The sequence below is a fragment of the Quercus robur genome, chromosome 9 (assembly GCF_932294415.1).
Source record: "Quercus robur chromosome 9, dhQueRobu3.1, whole genome shotgun sequence".
In the NCBI taxonomy this organism is placed as follows: Eukaryota; Viridiplantae; Streptophyta; class Magnoliopsida; order Fagales; family Fagaceae; genus Quercus; species Quercus robur.
In genome coordinates this window covers 272972-289343 of record NC_065542.1, presented here as the reverse complement: position 1 = coordinate 289343, position 16372 = coordinate 272972, and the positions used below count along the sequence as shown (strand labels likewise).

The following is a 16372-nucleotide window of genomic DNA, read 5'->3' as shown; positions in this document are numbered from 1 at the left end:
ACATGTATTTAAACTTTATAAGCATGTTTAAAATTTTAAATTTCAAGTTTTTTTTTTTTTTTTTTTTTTTGGTACTTTAAAATTATCTTCTATGTATTTAAATATAAGATAAACCCAACTCATTATTATTTTGAGCATTATAAGAGTGTAGTATGGAGAACTTTAGCTTTAAAGCTCTAATTAGTTTAGAGCTAAAATGCCATCTAACCCACTTGAAGGTGTCTAATGAAGACATGAAGAGAAATATTATATTCACAACTAATTTTAAGTAGTAGGTTGTTACGAGTTGTTATTAGTGAGACAAAAAAGTAATTTTAATGAAAAATTCAAATTATAATCAATTATAATTGATCACCTATGATTTGTTTGTGAAAATGTTGTGGATGTAGTATTTCTCAAACATTAAAGTATTGTCATATAAAAAGCTTGACGCCCAATTTGCATCTTATACCAAAAGTGAAAAGTAATTACCCATTAAAATGAAACTATACCTAAAATTTATCCAATGTTATATGTATTTACATTTTCTTTTCTTTTCAAGAAAAAACCCAAATCTCACATTAAATGATCTAATATTGTAGATTCTAAATTCATGCATGATCCTATTCATAAGAATTGTGCATTAAGGGTTTGTTTGAGATTCGTTTATTTTGTTGAAACTGAAATTTTTTTACTGAAAGTACTGTAGATAAAAGTAAAAGTTAGCTGAAATAGTACAGTAGAACCCATGAATAATACCAAAAAGTGCAGTGAGGCCCATGAATAATAGCAAAAATAAGCTGAATAGTAAAATAAGTTGACAAAAATAAGTGTTGTCAAACGCACATTAAGTGACCCATTCCTAAGATGGATTTTTTTTTTTTCAAAATAACAGCCTCGAATGGCAACCTAGAAAACACAAACAGACCAACCTAGAAAATAAAAAAACACATTCAAAACAAAAAATATTCCACCAGAGACAGACCAACCCAGAAAACATAGAAAACAAATCAAGAGACAAACCAAATTAGAAAACACAGAAAACAGACCTTTGGTGCCAAGATCAACAAACCCAAGCTGCTCCAAGTGTCAAGATCGTGATTTTTGGGTTTGGATTTTTGCTCCGAATTTGAGATCATGATTTTTGGGTTTGAGAATTTGAGAAATGGGTTTGGATGTTTGAGGAAGGAGAAGAAGAGGGAAGAAAGCTAGAGAAGGAAGAATTGTCTTGGATTTTTGGGGCTTGATTGAAAAAAAAAAAAAAAAAAAAAAAAAAAAAGAATGAAGGAAGAAGATATTGTAGAGGAAATTAAGTCTAAAAAACTCGAGTACCACGTGGATTTTAAGTCCACCTCAACTTTGCCAGCACACAGAAATCGAGTCCAAGAAACTCGAGTTGCTATAGGAACTCGAGTCTAAGAAAGTCGAGATGCTAGTTTCTTAAATAGTTTGGATACGTTGCTAACTAACAAATTTGTTAGCAAAATGGTGTTATTTTGCAAAAATATCCTTCCTAAGACTTAGCAAAATTGGACTTGGGTTTGTTAATTCATCCAAACCCAAACAAAAAGACATTATTTGGGTAATAAGAACAACAACCTGTTTTATCTTGATAAGTTGATGTTCTTTACCTACTTTTGACTTGACTTGGTTGGGTCGAACTTGTTCCCCAGCATGATCCACCCTACTCTATTCAAATTTCTCTCTGTCCAAAGAGGTGAAGGGGTGAGGACCAGTTTTGCTTGTCTCACCCCTACCCAAATGTGTATATATACAATCCCCAAAACACTTTCTTTTCTCCATGTTCTGTTTCAACTCCATCATTAATGTCAAAGCCTCCATATTAGGGATAAAAAAAATACCTCCAACCTGACATATTTAAATAGATTTCACAATTTAAAAAGAAACAATTCCCTAACAAGATTACCACTACTTAGCAAAATATTTACTATTTAGCAATATACCATTGTTTGCAAAATACTTAGCAATCTACCACATTTTTGAAACTCAAGTTTGCTGTGTAACTCGAGTTTTAGAAACTCAAGTTCTTTGAAAAAAATAGCCTTCAAGTTTGTCGTGCTATTTTTTATGGAACTCGAGTTACATAAAAAAATGGTGGCTATTTTCCATGGAACCTGAGTTTGTGAAACTCGAGTTACATGGAAAAACTTAAGTTTCACAAACTCAAGTTTTAAAAAAAGTGGCAGACCCTAATTATTTCACAAACAATAGTAGATCCATACATATTTTGTCAAATAGTGGTACTTGGCTATTTTGGTTTATTTCTACTTGCTAGTTGAAAATCCTAGAGCCCTTCTCCCTCTCAAAAGTGTTGTCGCTAGAGAGTTTGCCAGAATATGACAAATTTTCATCAAAAAAGTTTATTTGAGCTCTAAAACACCATAAATCAAGAATTAACGAAATGCTAAGCAATCTTGATTTTATAGACAAAAATATTTGTGATATACTGGTCAAAGATGTGCTCATAGCTAACCTATCAATTTCCATGTTCGTAATCTATATTTTATATATATCTAAAAGCTAAAACGTAGCATTTATTGTTACTATGCTACAGTTAAGCCACATTGGCATTCACGTTATTACCCTATTTCTTTATAATTTTTTATAATTCTTTTTAACATTTACTCATTTTTAAAATATTTACACTTTCTCCCATCCATACCTTTTCATCTCCCCACTACCCTTTACATTAATATCACTCTTCATCTTTCCCTTATTTTGTCTCTTCTTATTCACACCATTTTACTATAAATTTGTCACTCTTTTCCATTCTTTGCATAGTTTTCCGTCACAAAAACAAAGGTTTTCTCTCTCTCTCTTGATTTTTTTATTTTTATTTTTCTTGCATCTCTGCTTTAGGTTGATAAATTTTTGTATTATTTAGAACTCTACTTTTGGTTGATGCGATTTAATTTTGTATTTTAAAATTTTTTTTTTTGGTTCTCTTTGATTGTTGATCTACTCTAATCAATTATTTTTTTTAAAAAAAAATAATCCTAATATATTAATTTAGTACAATAACAACCTCCATATCTAATAATTGTCAACTATGTTTTAATTTTAATCTTCTATCATGAAGAAATGTGGAAAATACTCAAATTGAAGGAATTCATCTACAATTCAATATAAGTTAGAGTAAAAGCAATTAAGTATTAATTTAAAATTGGGGGTCTAAATAAGTATTAGCGTTTTCACACTAATTGAGCTTTCAGAATTAAATATAGTATATAAAAATATAATATTATTCTATTACATAGCATGATTTGGATAATTTGGTTTTTTTTTTTTTGGTTTTCTTTGATTGTTAAATTTTATCCTATTGTGTTATAAAGAATTAAATATAGCATATAAAATATAATATTATTTGTAGTTGCACGATTTTTCTGGCCCAAACCCTTTTGATCAGGCCCTGACCCAAAGCGCAACACACAATAAATGTTTGTAGAGGATGGGTGAAAGAACTTAGCCTCAGTGAACCTAGTCGGCCTTGGATATGGAGAAGGTTGTAGCAGGGATAAAAACACCAGAATGAATATTCCCCAGAAGATTTTATTTCCTAAGTGATGAATACAGTTTTTTCCGTCCCCTTTCTTTGAGGGACTCTATTACATTATATAGCTCTATTATTCTTATCTGAACCTTACACTTGTTGATCATCTAAGCCCCCACTTAAGCACCTGTCCTATCAGACACCTTTATCATCCCCTTGTGAGTTGCAGTGGCCAAGGCAGTACTGTTCAGGGGTCTTTTCCTCATTAATGCGGCCAAGAGGGTGGTTGTGACACATTTAATGTGGCGGTAGCAGCTTTCCATGAGATATTTTGGGTTTTATTCTTTTTATATGCTTGGAGGATGAGCTGCAGTGGTAGGGGCGAGCTCTTGGTCTGGACTTCGTAGCGTCCGAGGAGATGTTACTTCTCGGACAGGTTTCTTTTACCGTAGTTAGGCCTGAATAACGTTTTGGCTATGACTTCTCCTCGGACATGATGCTTTTCGGACGGGCCTGTGTTTAGGTGGCCCATTGTTTTGGGCCGGGCCCCACATTATTCTATTACATAATACATAGCATGATTTAGATAATTTGGTATTTATTTTATTACACATCATGATTTTTTATAGTGCTTAATTTAGATGTTAAACTATGAGACTTTACTAATTTTTGTTTATTTTTTAATCATTTGTGGTGGAAAAAGTACTCTTAATAGTTGTATTAGAAGTACTCTATAATGTCATTTATTTAGAGAAAAACAAAGGTTAGCTAAACCAAAAATAATCAAATGGATGACAAATTTTATCTTTTGCAATTTTACTTTAAATGTTATTATTATTTTATAACAATGCATATATAGAAATTTAATTATTAGATTTTGCTAATAATTGTTTATTTGATAATATGTTTTGGGTGGATGAAATTACAATTTTTGCAAAGAAAATAACCTTAATAGATTATCAACAACAAATTGTTTTTTTCTAATTGGTCCAATTAATCATTGTTAAGTTTATTAATTTTTTTAGTTACATTTTTTGGTGTTTTGGATTGTAGGCAGAACAAATAAGGTTTGAGAAAGTTTGTTTAAAACTAAAAGAATAATTTCCAAATTTTATATTCTTTTTAATGATTCACAAAATGTTATATATACCTTTTATTAAAAATGAATATTTTCGTTAACTTGCCTTTTGAATTTTTGAAAAAAATGATATTATTTTCATTTTGGAACGAAAAAATTTATATTTATGATTGTTCTTATTTACATTTATAATTTTTTTATATTAAATAAAAATATGATTATGAAATACATTATTTTTTAATTAAATTAGTTTAAATTGTAAAAAAAATTAATAAAACCACCATAAAAATGATTATCACGTGTAATGCGTGGGTTTGCGGCTAGTATGTATAATATTTGCCACTCTTTTGTGTGCATATATAATGTAAATTTGCATTCTACTGAACCATGTAAAAGAACAATTTAATTTCTTTTTAGATATGGCCTCTGCAGTCTGCACACACATTAAAGATAGCAAAATTAGAAGCAACTACTAAGTTACCCGTATGCTGCACGGACAATGTTATACTGTTTTATGTAAGATAGTTTTGGAGAATTTTGTATATGTATTTGTTGGGACACGTTTTGCAGCCCAAGCCCAAGATGTATGAGATCTTGGACCAGTGATCCTGATACAATAAATTTGTAGAGAGTGGGTCAAAGAGCTAAGTTTTAGTGCATGGATAACAGTTAATATGGTGTTCATGACAATCAAGTAGAGATGAACTGAATTTATCAAAGAAGGTTGGTTCTCGGCACAATCCGAGGAGTTTTTTTCTAGTACGTCTTGAGTGGTAGCGGTTACCCACCCCTCAAATTGCCTCCTGTCCCTCATTTTATACTAGCTTCCCTCCTTCTCCCAATGTCCACGTGTAGATTTAAATTTGTAGTGCTAATACTTGTCCCATCAGCCCCTCCCTAAAGTCGTTGGGAGTGGTTGTAAAGGCTGAAAAACATGGTTCTGTTAGGTACAGAGCACTTAATGCAATAATGGCAGCTTTTCCTTAGATATTTTCATTCCTTCCGTTATCCTTTTAATTGTAAGGACACATTTTGCAGCCCAAGCCCAAGATGTATGGGATCTTGGACCAGTTAGACCAATACAATAAATTTGTAAAGAGTGGGTCAAAGAGCTAAGTTTTAGTGTATGGATAACAGTTAATATGGTGTTCATGACAATCAAGCAGAGATGAACTGAATTTATCAAAGAAGGTTGGTTCTCGGCACAATCCGAAGAAATGTCTTTGGCCTCTACTTCCCTTGTCTTAACTGTGTCATCCTGAATCTATTGCCACCGGGTTTGCCTCCTATATAATACACATGGGGGGGGTCATTCTTCCTCATTTACAGATCCTTGAGTTCTGCGGGAGTTTTAAGCTCTTAACTCTTCAGACGTTCCCAAGGGCCCCACCAAAGTGGTGATTGAGGTTTAGGGAATGAAGTGGCCAAGGATAAAGGTGAGGGTGAGGGAACCAAGCCTTCTTCAGAAGCCAAGGACGTCGCCAAGATTCAGAATGACACAGTTAAGACAAGGGAAGCAAAGGCCAAAGACATTTCTTCCTTTCAACCGAGCAAGAAAGAAGTCTCTCTTTCTTCAAGACGTACTAGAAAAAAGCTCCTCGGATTGTGCCGAGGACCAACCTTCTTTGATAAATTCAGTTCATCTCTGCTTGATTGTCATGAACACCATATTAACTGTTATCCATGCACTAAAACATAGCTCTTTGACCCACTCTCTACAAATTTATTGTACCGGGCTCACTGGTCCAAGATCCCATACATCTTGGGCTTAGGCTGCAAAACGTGTCCCTACATTATTATAGCATAATTGTTATAGAACTTTATTAGTAATAAGTTTATCATAGAAAGTAACCACTATAATTTGCACACACATATCTATTATAATTATTTAATTGAATTAATGAGAAAAAACAACAACTTTGGACGATTATTATAGAATAAAAGTTGAAATAAAATGTGTCTTTCTCTTTCACTTTAATTCTAAAACAAAATATACATCCCAAACACCCACAATCAATCACATCATTTACAAAACTCACAAATCCACAACGTTTGTCCTTAACATCAAAATTGTAATTGTCGTTGTAACTCAATATAAAATGCAAGTTGGCTTCATTAGTTGTTGCTATCTCATACGAGTTAGGATTACATGAAACAATAATATTAGAACTAAGTAGGTGTTGTCGAAAGATTGAAAGTAAATGACATCATTTTTTGTTTGTGTATTTGACATGAGAAGGCATGAAGGGCTATGAGTAGAGGGTAGGTATATATAAAGGGGTAGAAGTGCAAGAGGTGGAAATGATGAATTAAAATAAAAAGATTTTTGTGTGTTTGTGTGAAGGATGAAAAGTTTAGAAACATTGAACCAAAATGAAAAAAAAAAATATTTATTTTTTAATTAGAAATGTCTTGAAACATTAAACCAAATAAAACAAAAAGTCAATATTTAATTTGTTCATATCTCTGATGTGGCACATAAGAATATTTTAATTTTCTTTACATAAAAAGCCTCACTTGTCAGAACCTCATGCTTTCCTAGATGAGATCTCTGCTTTTATAATGTCTTGAAGCATTTAACTAAATGAAAATAAAAGTCAATATTCAATTTGTTCATATATATATATATATATATTTTGAGAAACAATTTATTTATATCTCTGACGTGACACATGAGAATATTTTAATTCTTTTTACATAAAATGCGCCACTTAACAGAACCTCATATTTTCCCAGATAAGATCTCTACTTTTTTATATATATATATATATATATATAAATGTTTTTTCCTATGTGGTAGCACTACCTTAATTGCAAGAAAAATGCTTCTACTTTTATATATATATATATAAAATTTGATAGGTGGATGATTACCCGAGTAATATATTTTATATATATATATATATATATATATATTTGTAGAGTAATATACTACTAAATTTTAAAACTAGTAATTTTTGTTTTCTCTTATTCTTTTTCATTCTCTGTATCCGCGTCTTTCTCTTCGTCTAGTCTAGGAAATGGGTTGGTCTGAGTTTGGTTGTGTCGAAGGTGCGGAGGAAGGACCACATCAGATCTTGGAAACACTTTATTTGTTTTGTGGAATTGGGTCGGGTTTTAGGCTTAGGATAAGGAGGTGATTTTGACTTGAGTCGGTTGATTATCTGGGATGAGCATGATGACAATGCTACAAATCATTCCTACTAGCTATCGGAAACTGATACTCCTGTTTGCTATTTCTCCTCCTCTTCGTATTAATAATAATATAGCTTATCGTTAGTATAAAATAAAACCAGGCACCAACACCACTCCTCATACTTTCCTTTGCTCATTCATTGCTTTGCTTGTCTCTTCGTTGCTGTGCCTTCTCCTCTATGCTACAGACATGGGTATGTTTTCTGTTTTCTTCTTGTTTTTAGTTTCTCTGCTTCTAATCATTCAGGTAATGCGGAGTTGTTTTTGTTTATATAACCTATAAAAGTCTTGGTTTTTATGATTCTTAATAATTTCATGTTTTTCTACTAATGTTCTTCTTCCACAAAAATATGGTTTTTAATCTAGACCAACTACTTAAGTCGTGTAAAGGAGTTTGATTGTTGTAATAGTCCAGATTATAACTCGGACAGTTGGCAAACACACACACTCAGAAGAGAAAGAAAGATTATAACATTGTTTTATTTTCACTTTTCAGCTGGTTGGAGAAAAGGTGGAGCAGGCCCTTCTGGAGTTAAGAATTTTGAATACAACAATGACCATTGGAATGGCTTCACAGAGTACTATAATGCTCATCACTATAATCCTCAGGTCAGTGTTTTTTTCTATCTAATTTTTATTTTCAGAATCTAATCTTTTGGCATCCTATTATTAATAAATTAAAAAAAAAAAAAACCAGTTATGAAGAAGGAGATTTTTAAGTAGACAATGTTTATTTGTTTATAACTCTGTAATTTTATGGAGTAAAAGAGCTATCTACGTAATTCATTAGTTGAATGTTTTGTGTGCGGCTTTGTTATTTATTCTCTGAGGGAAACTTGGGAAGAAGTAAAGTCCTACCCTACATGCTGCCAAATTAGGATGAATTTTGAAGTTCTGAAACCTGTTTGTAATTGCTTTATGTTAGTATACTTTAATTCATTGAACTGTTTAGTTCACCATTAAGGAATGTCCTTGAACAAACTAAATTCTCCACTATCTTGTTTCTAGTCTTTTCCCCCTCTCTGTTTGCTCTCTGTTTTGCTTTTCCAATATTCAAGCCTAATATTGCTTCCGTTTAAATTGAAAATATTGAATATATCCCAATTCTTTGATGACATTGGGAATTTTTTATTTTATTTTAATCAGTGACATTGAAAATCCTTTAAATAAGGATACTCATAACTAATATTCCTTCTTTTAAGTTAAAATTAAATATGTCTGATTTTTGTGGGATTAAAATTGTAGTCTTGAGACAACAGTTCTCACTTTCAACTCATTTATATTTCATGTCATGCACCATTCGACATATTTTGTGCCTCTGTTATTGTCAAAACTATATTTCTATAAAATACATTAAAACATGATGAATATATCTAAGTGCAATACAATAATAGTGTCACGGAAAATATTACGTAATGTGTCACATATAGAATCATAGCTATCAAATTTCTTATTGTGACACGTGGTTAACATCTAGTGATTATCATGTTTAGACTAATCTAAGAACATCTTTAGAGAGTTAGTGCCTCTCCATAACTAGCAATTTTGAATTAGTGACACATCTGACAACGAATGCTTCATAGGCTTCTTCAATACAATTTTGGTGTGCATACACATAGAGAGAGAGAGAGAGAGACACAGAGGACACTTGAGGAATCTAATTGTAGTTATACATGTAAAAAGATTCACGTTTATGGTTACAGATATCTTCTTTCTTTACTAAATTTGGTGTGTACATACACACACACTTGGACACACAGAAAATCCCAAGTCACAGTGAAGCAATTAAAACATGAATGCCCATAAGGGTCAAACATGCACAAAATGTTTATGAGGATTTAAGCTCATTTTACATTTTACTTGCAGGTTTTTGTGACTCCCATGCCAACACCCCGTGAATTTACACCTTGTGAATTTATACAGTCTAAAATGCGGCATCCATTGCCAGGAAGCATGGTGCATAATGAGAATTACTTCGGTGGAAGATTAATTTCTGTTGAAATCACATGGTATGGTGGTGGCAATGTAGTATCTGTGGTGGGATCGTGGAACAACTGGCAGACTAAGTAACATAACTTTTCATTTTCCAAGTTTCAACTTAGTTTATTTTTCTCCTTTAACTTCATAATTTGATATTGATGAACTTCTTCAACAGGGAGGACTTGCAGAATATAGGAAAAATTGCTTCTGTTACTATGATGCTTCCATTAGGAATACACTACTTTTGCTTCATTGTTGATGGAGAGTTGAAATGTGCTCTCAACTTGCAACGGGTCAATAATAGCGTAGGAGATCACTATAATATGTTATACTTGCAGGTAACTTTGTGGTTTTCTTTTGGTTTAATGCTACTCATTTATATATTATTATTACAATGTCATTAATAATAGATTACTTTGTGGTAGAACACAAACTCTCTCTCTCTCTCTCGTGTTCAATTATTAACATTTTGCATTTGTTTATATATGTGCACATGACAGGAGGATGCCCTACAATTAGCAGCACCTGCAATTGCAAATGGTGGTCCAGATTTGTCCGAGTTTGAATGTCCTCCTTCTCCACCATCAAGTTATAACAATCAACTATTTTCTTTTGATGAACTTCAGGTTGAACCACCAAACCTACCCCAACAATTAGAAGAAGCACTTGTGGATATGCCGCCAGTGCCTAATCATACACAACTAAATCATCTATACTGTAGCAAAACAAATGATGCTAATCAGTCTGTGATGGTCAACTCAACTGAAAGATTTGGTGCTAGATATGTTACACGAGCAGTATACAAGGCAGCTTCTAAAACCAAATCATGGTCAAAGAGATTTTTTTTTTATTGAGTAGATTTTTGGAGTTAAAAGAACATTAATAATGACTTTGTTTACTGTTCATTGATTTGTGGGATCGATGTTTATTTTTGGGCTTAATCATGGGATTTTTATAGTTTCTACTTTCATTTCTGAATCTATCTTTATTTTCCAAAATTCAAATTACATTTTTTGGTTCTAAATAGCAAAGCAAAATTAGTTTTAAAAAGAGGCTGCAGTTGCCTACATTCAATTTGAGAGTCACAAAATTAGTTTTCTCTAAATTCCTCCCTTGTGTAATGACTGGTTTCCTATGCAAAATATGAGGTTAGATTCAATTTTTTTTTTTTTTTTTCTCTAATTCAGACATGTTAAATGGTATTATTGAGAACTCAAATAAAATAAAATAAAATGGTATGGTGTGACCGGACGAGGAGGGCCAGAAAGTTGAATTGGGCCTACAGAGTTATGGGCTAGGCCCATAGAGAGAGAGAGAGAGAGCACGAAAGGAAGAGATATTTGGGGGAAGCTTTCGGTAGCGGGCGATCGGTTTGGTCGCAGAGAGAGAGAGAGAGAGAGAGAGAGGATGGGAAGTGAATTGGTATGGAGATGGTGTGTTGCTGGTAATGGTTTGATGAGATGCTTTTATAATAATAATAATAATAATACTGCCATTGCCAAGGCCTCCTCTTTGTATTTATCATCACCCAAACCCAAACCCAAAATTTTAATTCAAACTCCAGTGCCACCACTGGCACTAGTAAGAATAACAAGAAGCAGCAGCAGCTTCAGCTTGAATTTGGGTCAAGGATATAGCAGCAGCAGTAGTAATGAGAATAATGAGAAGAAGAAGGGTGGTAGAGAATACCTGGAAATGACAGAGCAAGAACTGATGAGAGAGTGCGAGGTGGACACATTCAAGGCATCGGGTCCAGGTGGTCAACACCGCAACAAGCGGGAGTCAGCGGTGAGGGTGAAGCACATACCTACTGGTCTTATAGCCCAGGCTGTTGAGGATCGATCTCAGCATATGAACCGCGCTTCTGCTTTAGCTCGCCTCCGCACTCTCTTAGCTCTTCATGTCAGAAACACTGTCGATATTCACACCTATTCTCCTCCTCCTGAGCTCCTTACCATTCTTCCTCTCAAGTCTACTCTCAGATCTTCTGGTCCCCAGATTGGACCCAATAACCCCAAGTTCCTTTTGGTTCGTTCTATTATTTATTTTTGTTTGTTACCCATTTTGAAACAAATTACAAAACAATCATCTTTTATCTTTATCTTTATCTTTGTTACAAACAGGGAATGCAAGCTCTCCTGGATTTAATTTTGGCAGTGGATGGTTCTGTTTCGGAAGCAGCCAAATATGTTGGTTTAAGCACCGGTGCCCTCTCTCGCTTAATACTATCTCATGATTCTCTTCGAATGGCTGTCAATCAACTCAGGGCTTCCAAGGTAACCAACCACCTTCTTCTACTTCTAAACAAAACAAATAGGATTTCTTCAATTTCACCCTCATGATATTCTTCCTTTCACACAACTGCAAAATTTAATATACTTTTGTCTTGTCTTAGTTAGTACTGTAGCAGTAGTAGTAGTTACGAGTTACATATTGGCAAAGACTGCTCACTAATATTTTTCATTTATCTTTGGCATTGACAAAATGATATCAGAAAATGAGTTGGAAGCCCCTTAATCCTAATGCTCTAAACCATATGCATGCTTTAGATGTCTGTTGTAATGCACGCTGTTTTGGCCCTCATCATCTAATTGCCTAGTTGTACAAATGCATTTTTCACATCAACTTTCTATAATAGCCTATATCATTTATGTTTACAATTTTGATCAGGAAACAAAGATATGTAATTAGTTTCTTAAGGAAACTTAAAATATAAGATTCTGTCAATGCAACCAAGTCCTTTTCCAGGAACTATGCTTTTGATAATTGTTATCAACTGTAAATAAATGATGTGAGGATTCTCTGTGAAAGACATGGTATAAATAGATGAGTCCCTTGGAATTGGAGGGCCATGTCCATAATTTATTACCTCCTTTTCTTTTTGTCTTACAATAACTGGGGAAGGGGTATTTGAAGGTAGGTTCTCCTAATTTGGGAGACTCGGGCAATGCCATTGAACTACAAGATGCTTGGCTTATTACCTCCTTTTTTCATAATATTTAAGCTACTACTTTCTCCATGAATGTCTCACTGGTTTTCCTAGAAGCATAAGAAGGGGTATACATGATAAACTAAACAAGTACTGGAACTTAAAAATGGGTCATGCCTTTACTGATACTCTCCAAAGATAACTTTATTTTTCCAAAGAAAGAAGAATTAAGGTACAAACAAGTGCTCAGGACTAAAAAAGACAAGCCGCAAACCAAGATGACCAAAGCACACTACTCACAATACTTTTTTTTTTTTTGTTTGGTAACACCCACAATACTAACCTCAGAAACAGAAGGATAAAACCCTGGACTCCTCTCTAGAAGGATGAAGGTGATCCTTTAGTAGAAAACTTCTGCCCATGGTCGATAGTCAACTTCAGGCCAGACTTGTTGTGGAGCCTTCTGAGAAAATATGACTGGATAAAATTTCTGTTCAGACACACACACTTCTTTGGACATCTGATGTTGGTCTATATATATATTTGCATTGCAGATGTTGATTTTGTATTGTTTTGTTTTCTCTTCTCCTCTTGTATTCCAGTGTATACTCCTAGGGTGGCGCCTTTTTTTGTGCTTTTAATTGAATTATAATTATCTATCAAAAAAATAAAATGTTCTGAAGTTTGTGCCAAACATTTTCTGATTACTAGTATACATCTGGAATCTTCAGGTTTAGCTGATTATTTTTTTCTTCCCATGTTGCACCAAATATACTGCTGTGTTAGTTCTCTTCTAGTTTCCTGATCAAATGTGGTGTGTAGGGTTTGAAGCCTCTCAAGTAGGAGTTTGTGGATGCTAATTGCATTGTTAGGTATAATTCTTCAATTCTAATCCTCTTCAGGCCAATACAATCACTCTGCAAAACTGGTCTTGTTGCTAAAATTCCAGAGCACCATTTACTGTTTCCATATATTGAGGCTGGAGTCTATTATATTGAAGACAAGAAAGGATGCCTTTTGATTTCAAAAGAAAAAAAGAAGAAAAAATTTTGAAACTTGGAAGTTTTAAGTATTGTGTCTGATTACCTTTGCATTATGTGCGTGTGCATGTGCGTGCGTGTGTCTTCTCTCTTCTTGTTTGCAGCTTCCTTCTAATGCAGTATGATTTTAGAGATGCTGCAGGACTCAGAAAAGGGGTTGCCATGGTATCATTTTATCATTTATGGTGTGGTTCCAAATTTATAAAATTCATAGACAGCAGCCCGTACTACCCAAAAGAGGGGGGGAAAACCTATGTGACCAAATCCTTTCCAGTCTGACAATCTACATGGCACATTGAGACTAAAAGGTTGGATGTAGCTAGGCATCATTCCGATTTAGTTAACTGTATCAAGTTCTGAGGAAGGTTATTTTCACTCTTGTGTTGGTTTTTGGATGGTGCTATTTGCACACCTCCAATCTTCTTTGCTAGTGTTACATCCAGTAATCATCAGTTCTATTAACTTTAATTTAAAAATTAATGGTACAGAGAGGTGAATGTAATATTTTTCCTGATGTTAGTGGATTTTACTTGTAGCAATATAAGGAGTTAAAAGACGAGTAACTTATCATGCACTTGGAGAACCGAAAACGTTTACTTGTAAATGTGGTATGTTATGCAATCGTAACCAATTAGTTCTATTCTCACCATGGATTTTTTCATTTTCATCTAAATGTGGCTTATATTAGATCTGTGATTCAGGTAGAATTTTTTCCCCCGAACTGAGCTTTAGCTTTAGCTGCATCCTCCCTCCCCTTCTCTTTCTGGTTCTTAGTCTGTTAGTCATTTGGTGAAACAAATTCATTTTCACGTATTCATAGTTGTCAAATCACGAAATGGACTATGAATCAATTTTTTATTTGTGCATATTATCTAGATTATACGATATATGATTATGAACACTATAAAATCAATATATGTCTAATTTTTTTGGCTTTTACCCTGGACAACTGCGCAACACATGACTTTGGGGGTGGGGTGAATGGTGGTTGATTTAGTAGCCAATAGGAACACCTCACGTGTTGCTTAGCTATTCAATGGTCTGTTAGTTACCTAAACAAAAAAAATACATTGGGAATAATGATTAGACACGTTTTAAAATTTTTGAGGATCAAAAAAGAACCTCATAAATTTCATGGACTAAATTAAAATTTGTATCCAAATTTTAGAGATTAAACCCTTTTTTTTTTTTTTTTTTTTCAAAAAAAAAAAAAAAAAAGGTCACATGCATCTATTACATGGTTCATGAGCATCCTTAATCCATTCACAAGATGTTTAATTTTTTTTTTCTTTTGATTTGATAGATACTAACAATCATGTTTCTAATTAAGAATGTCCATGATAAAGAATCTTTAATTGGCCTGCTGTCCGAATTTGGTCCATCTAGCATTGTATTGGTATTTTCATTTATTAATTATTATCTGAAACAAGAAAAAGGCTATCACAAGTTGGCAACCCTTCCCCCCCCACACCCAAAAAAAACAAAAAAAAAAGGCTATGGAATCTATAGCAAGGAAAGTTTATTTTAATAATTTTGTTTTCTCTTGCACATTTGTTCTCATACCTGCTTGTCTACATTCTATACCAAATTTTAAAAATAAAAATCAAACTTAAAAAATGCTTAATAAAATCATTTGACTCTAATATAGGGTTCTAGAGAGGATTAGATTTGTTTTTTTTGTTTTTTCTTAATAGAGGATTAGATTAGTCTCTTGTACTTAGCTGCTTTAATATTAATACTCACGTATGCTTTAATGGGTTGCACAGCAACTTGGCATTTGAAGGAATTGTCCAACTAGAGCAAGAGAATATCAACTACAATGTATAATCATCTCCCCAAAACAGAAGCTGACAGGTCTCAGGAAGCATCGAGATTACTTTTTGATACATACATCGTAGTTGGCCCAATGGTATGATTATTTATTCTTGCCAAGCAAAACCGTGTGTGTATATATATATATATATATATATGATATACTGCTGCTGGCAAATATATTCTTTCTTGAATGATTTTTTTTTTCCCTGGTTTTGTTTTATGCTACACGAGTCAGCTTCTCTACATCAGTCAGTGAAGTAATAAATTCCCATGATCAAATATGACATCTTTTCCTAATCTGTTTGTACTTTTGTATGGGACATAATAGTGGTTTTTTGTTGTTGTTAATGACGACTCTAAGTATTAGTCATAGCACAAACATTTTGGATAACTGCTAGTATAGAATATGACAAATTAAAGGCCCTTTTTATTTCTATTTACCACTTTCTTCCCTAGTTGAGTAGGGGTTTCAACCTCCCCTACAGGAGGAAAGAAAAAGTTGCATGATTATGAAAGAACCTGTGGATGAGAAGAAAGAAAAACTTTCCAAGGTCAAAAACGTTGTTTATGTTGTGATGTTGCGAATGGGCAGAGAGTTTGATGCAGAAGAATCCTATTCCTAAAGAATGAGGTTCTTTTTACCCCCACCACAATTAGCTTTTCCCTCGTTGACTCTTTAATTTGTTTGTTTATTCATATCCAAGAAAGTTTAGAAATAAAGCCTTCTAAGGCACTCTTTGTTATTCCCTCTCTCTTTTAGTCCCCCCACACCCACCCTAACTTTTTGTGTTTAATTTTTCATATGCATTACCATCAAGTCAAGTCACCCTTTAAGAAGTGGAAAT

General features: G+C 33.4%; 2 protein-coding genes across 15 annotated transcripts; both read left to right on the top strand.

Annotated features, from left to right (window-relative positions):
• The first annotated feature begins 7529 nt into the window (after positions 1 to 7529).
• LOC126699546 (SNF1-related protein kinase regulatory subunit beta-2-like) lies at positions 7530 to 10710 on the top strand. The gene is made up of 5 exons (XM_050397446.1): positions 7530 to 7957; positions 8260 to 8372; positions 9630 to 9829; positions 9919 to 10081; positions 10244 to 10710. The coding sequence occupies exons 1-5, from the start codon at positions 7954 to 7956 to the stop codon at positions 10595 to 10597; spliced, it is 834 nt and encodes a 277-aa protein (XP_050253403.1). The 5' UTR covers positions 7530 to 7953; the 3' UTR covers positions 10598 to 10710.
• A 385-nt stretch (positions 10711 to 11095) lies between these two features.
• Positions 11096 to 15824, top strand: LOC126699545 (uncharacterized). 14 transcript variants are annotated; one of them, XR_007646816.1, is made up of 5 exons: positions 11096 to 11771; positions 11867 to 12019; positions 13855 to 14020; positions 14249 to 14320; positions 15479 to 15824. XR_007646816.1 is itself a non-coding variant. In XM_050397437.1 (4 exons), the coding sequence occupies exons 1-3, from the start codon at positions 11151 to 11153 to the stop codon at positions 14009 to 14011; spliced, it is 942 nt and encodes a 313-aa protein (XP_050253394.1). In that variant the 5' UTR covers positions 11096 to 11150; the 3' UTR covers positions 14012 to 14020; positions 15479 to 15824. The 14 variants fall into 14 exon arrangements, 8 of the variants coding, with proteins under 8 accessions (XP_050253394.1, XP_050253395.1, XP_050253400.1 ...); XR_007646813.1 differs by having other exon boundaries at positions 13844 to 14020; XR_007646817.1 differs by lacking the exon at positions 13855 to 14020 and adding an exon at positions 13495 to 13544 and having other exon boundaries at positions 11097 to 11771.
• Positions 15825 to 16372: the final 548 nt, after the last annotated feature.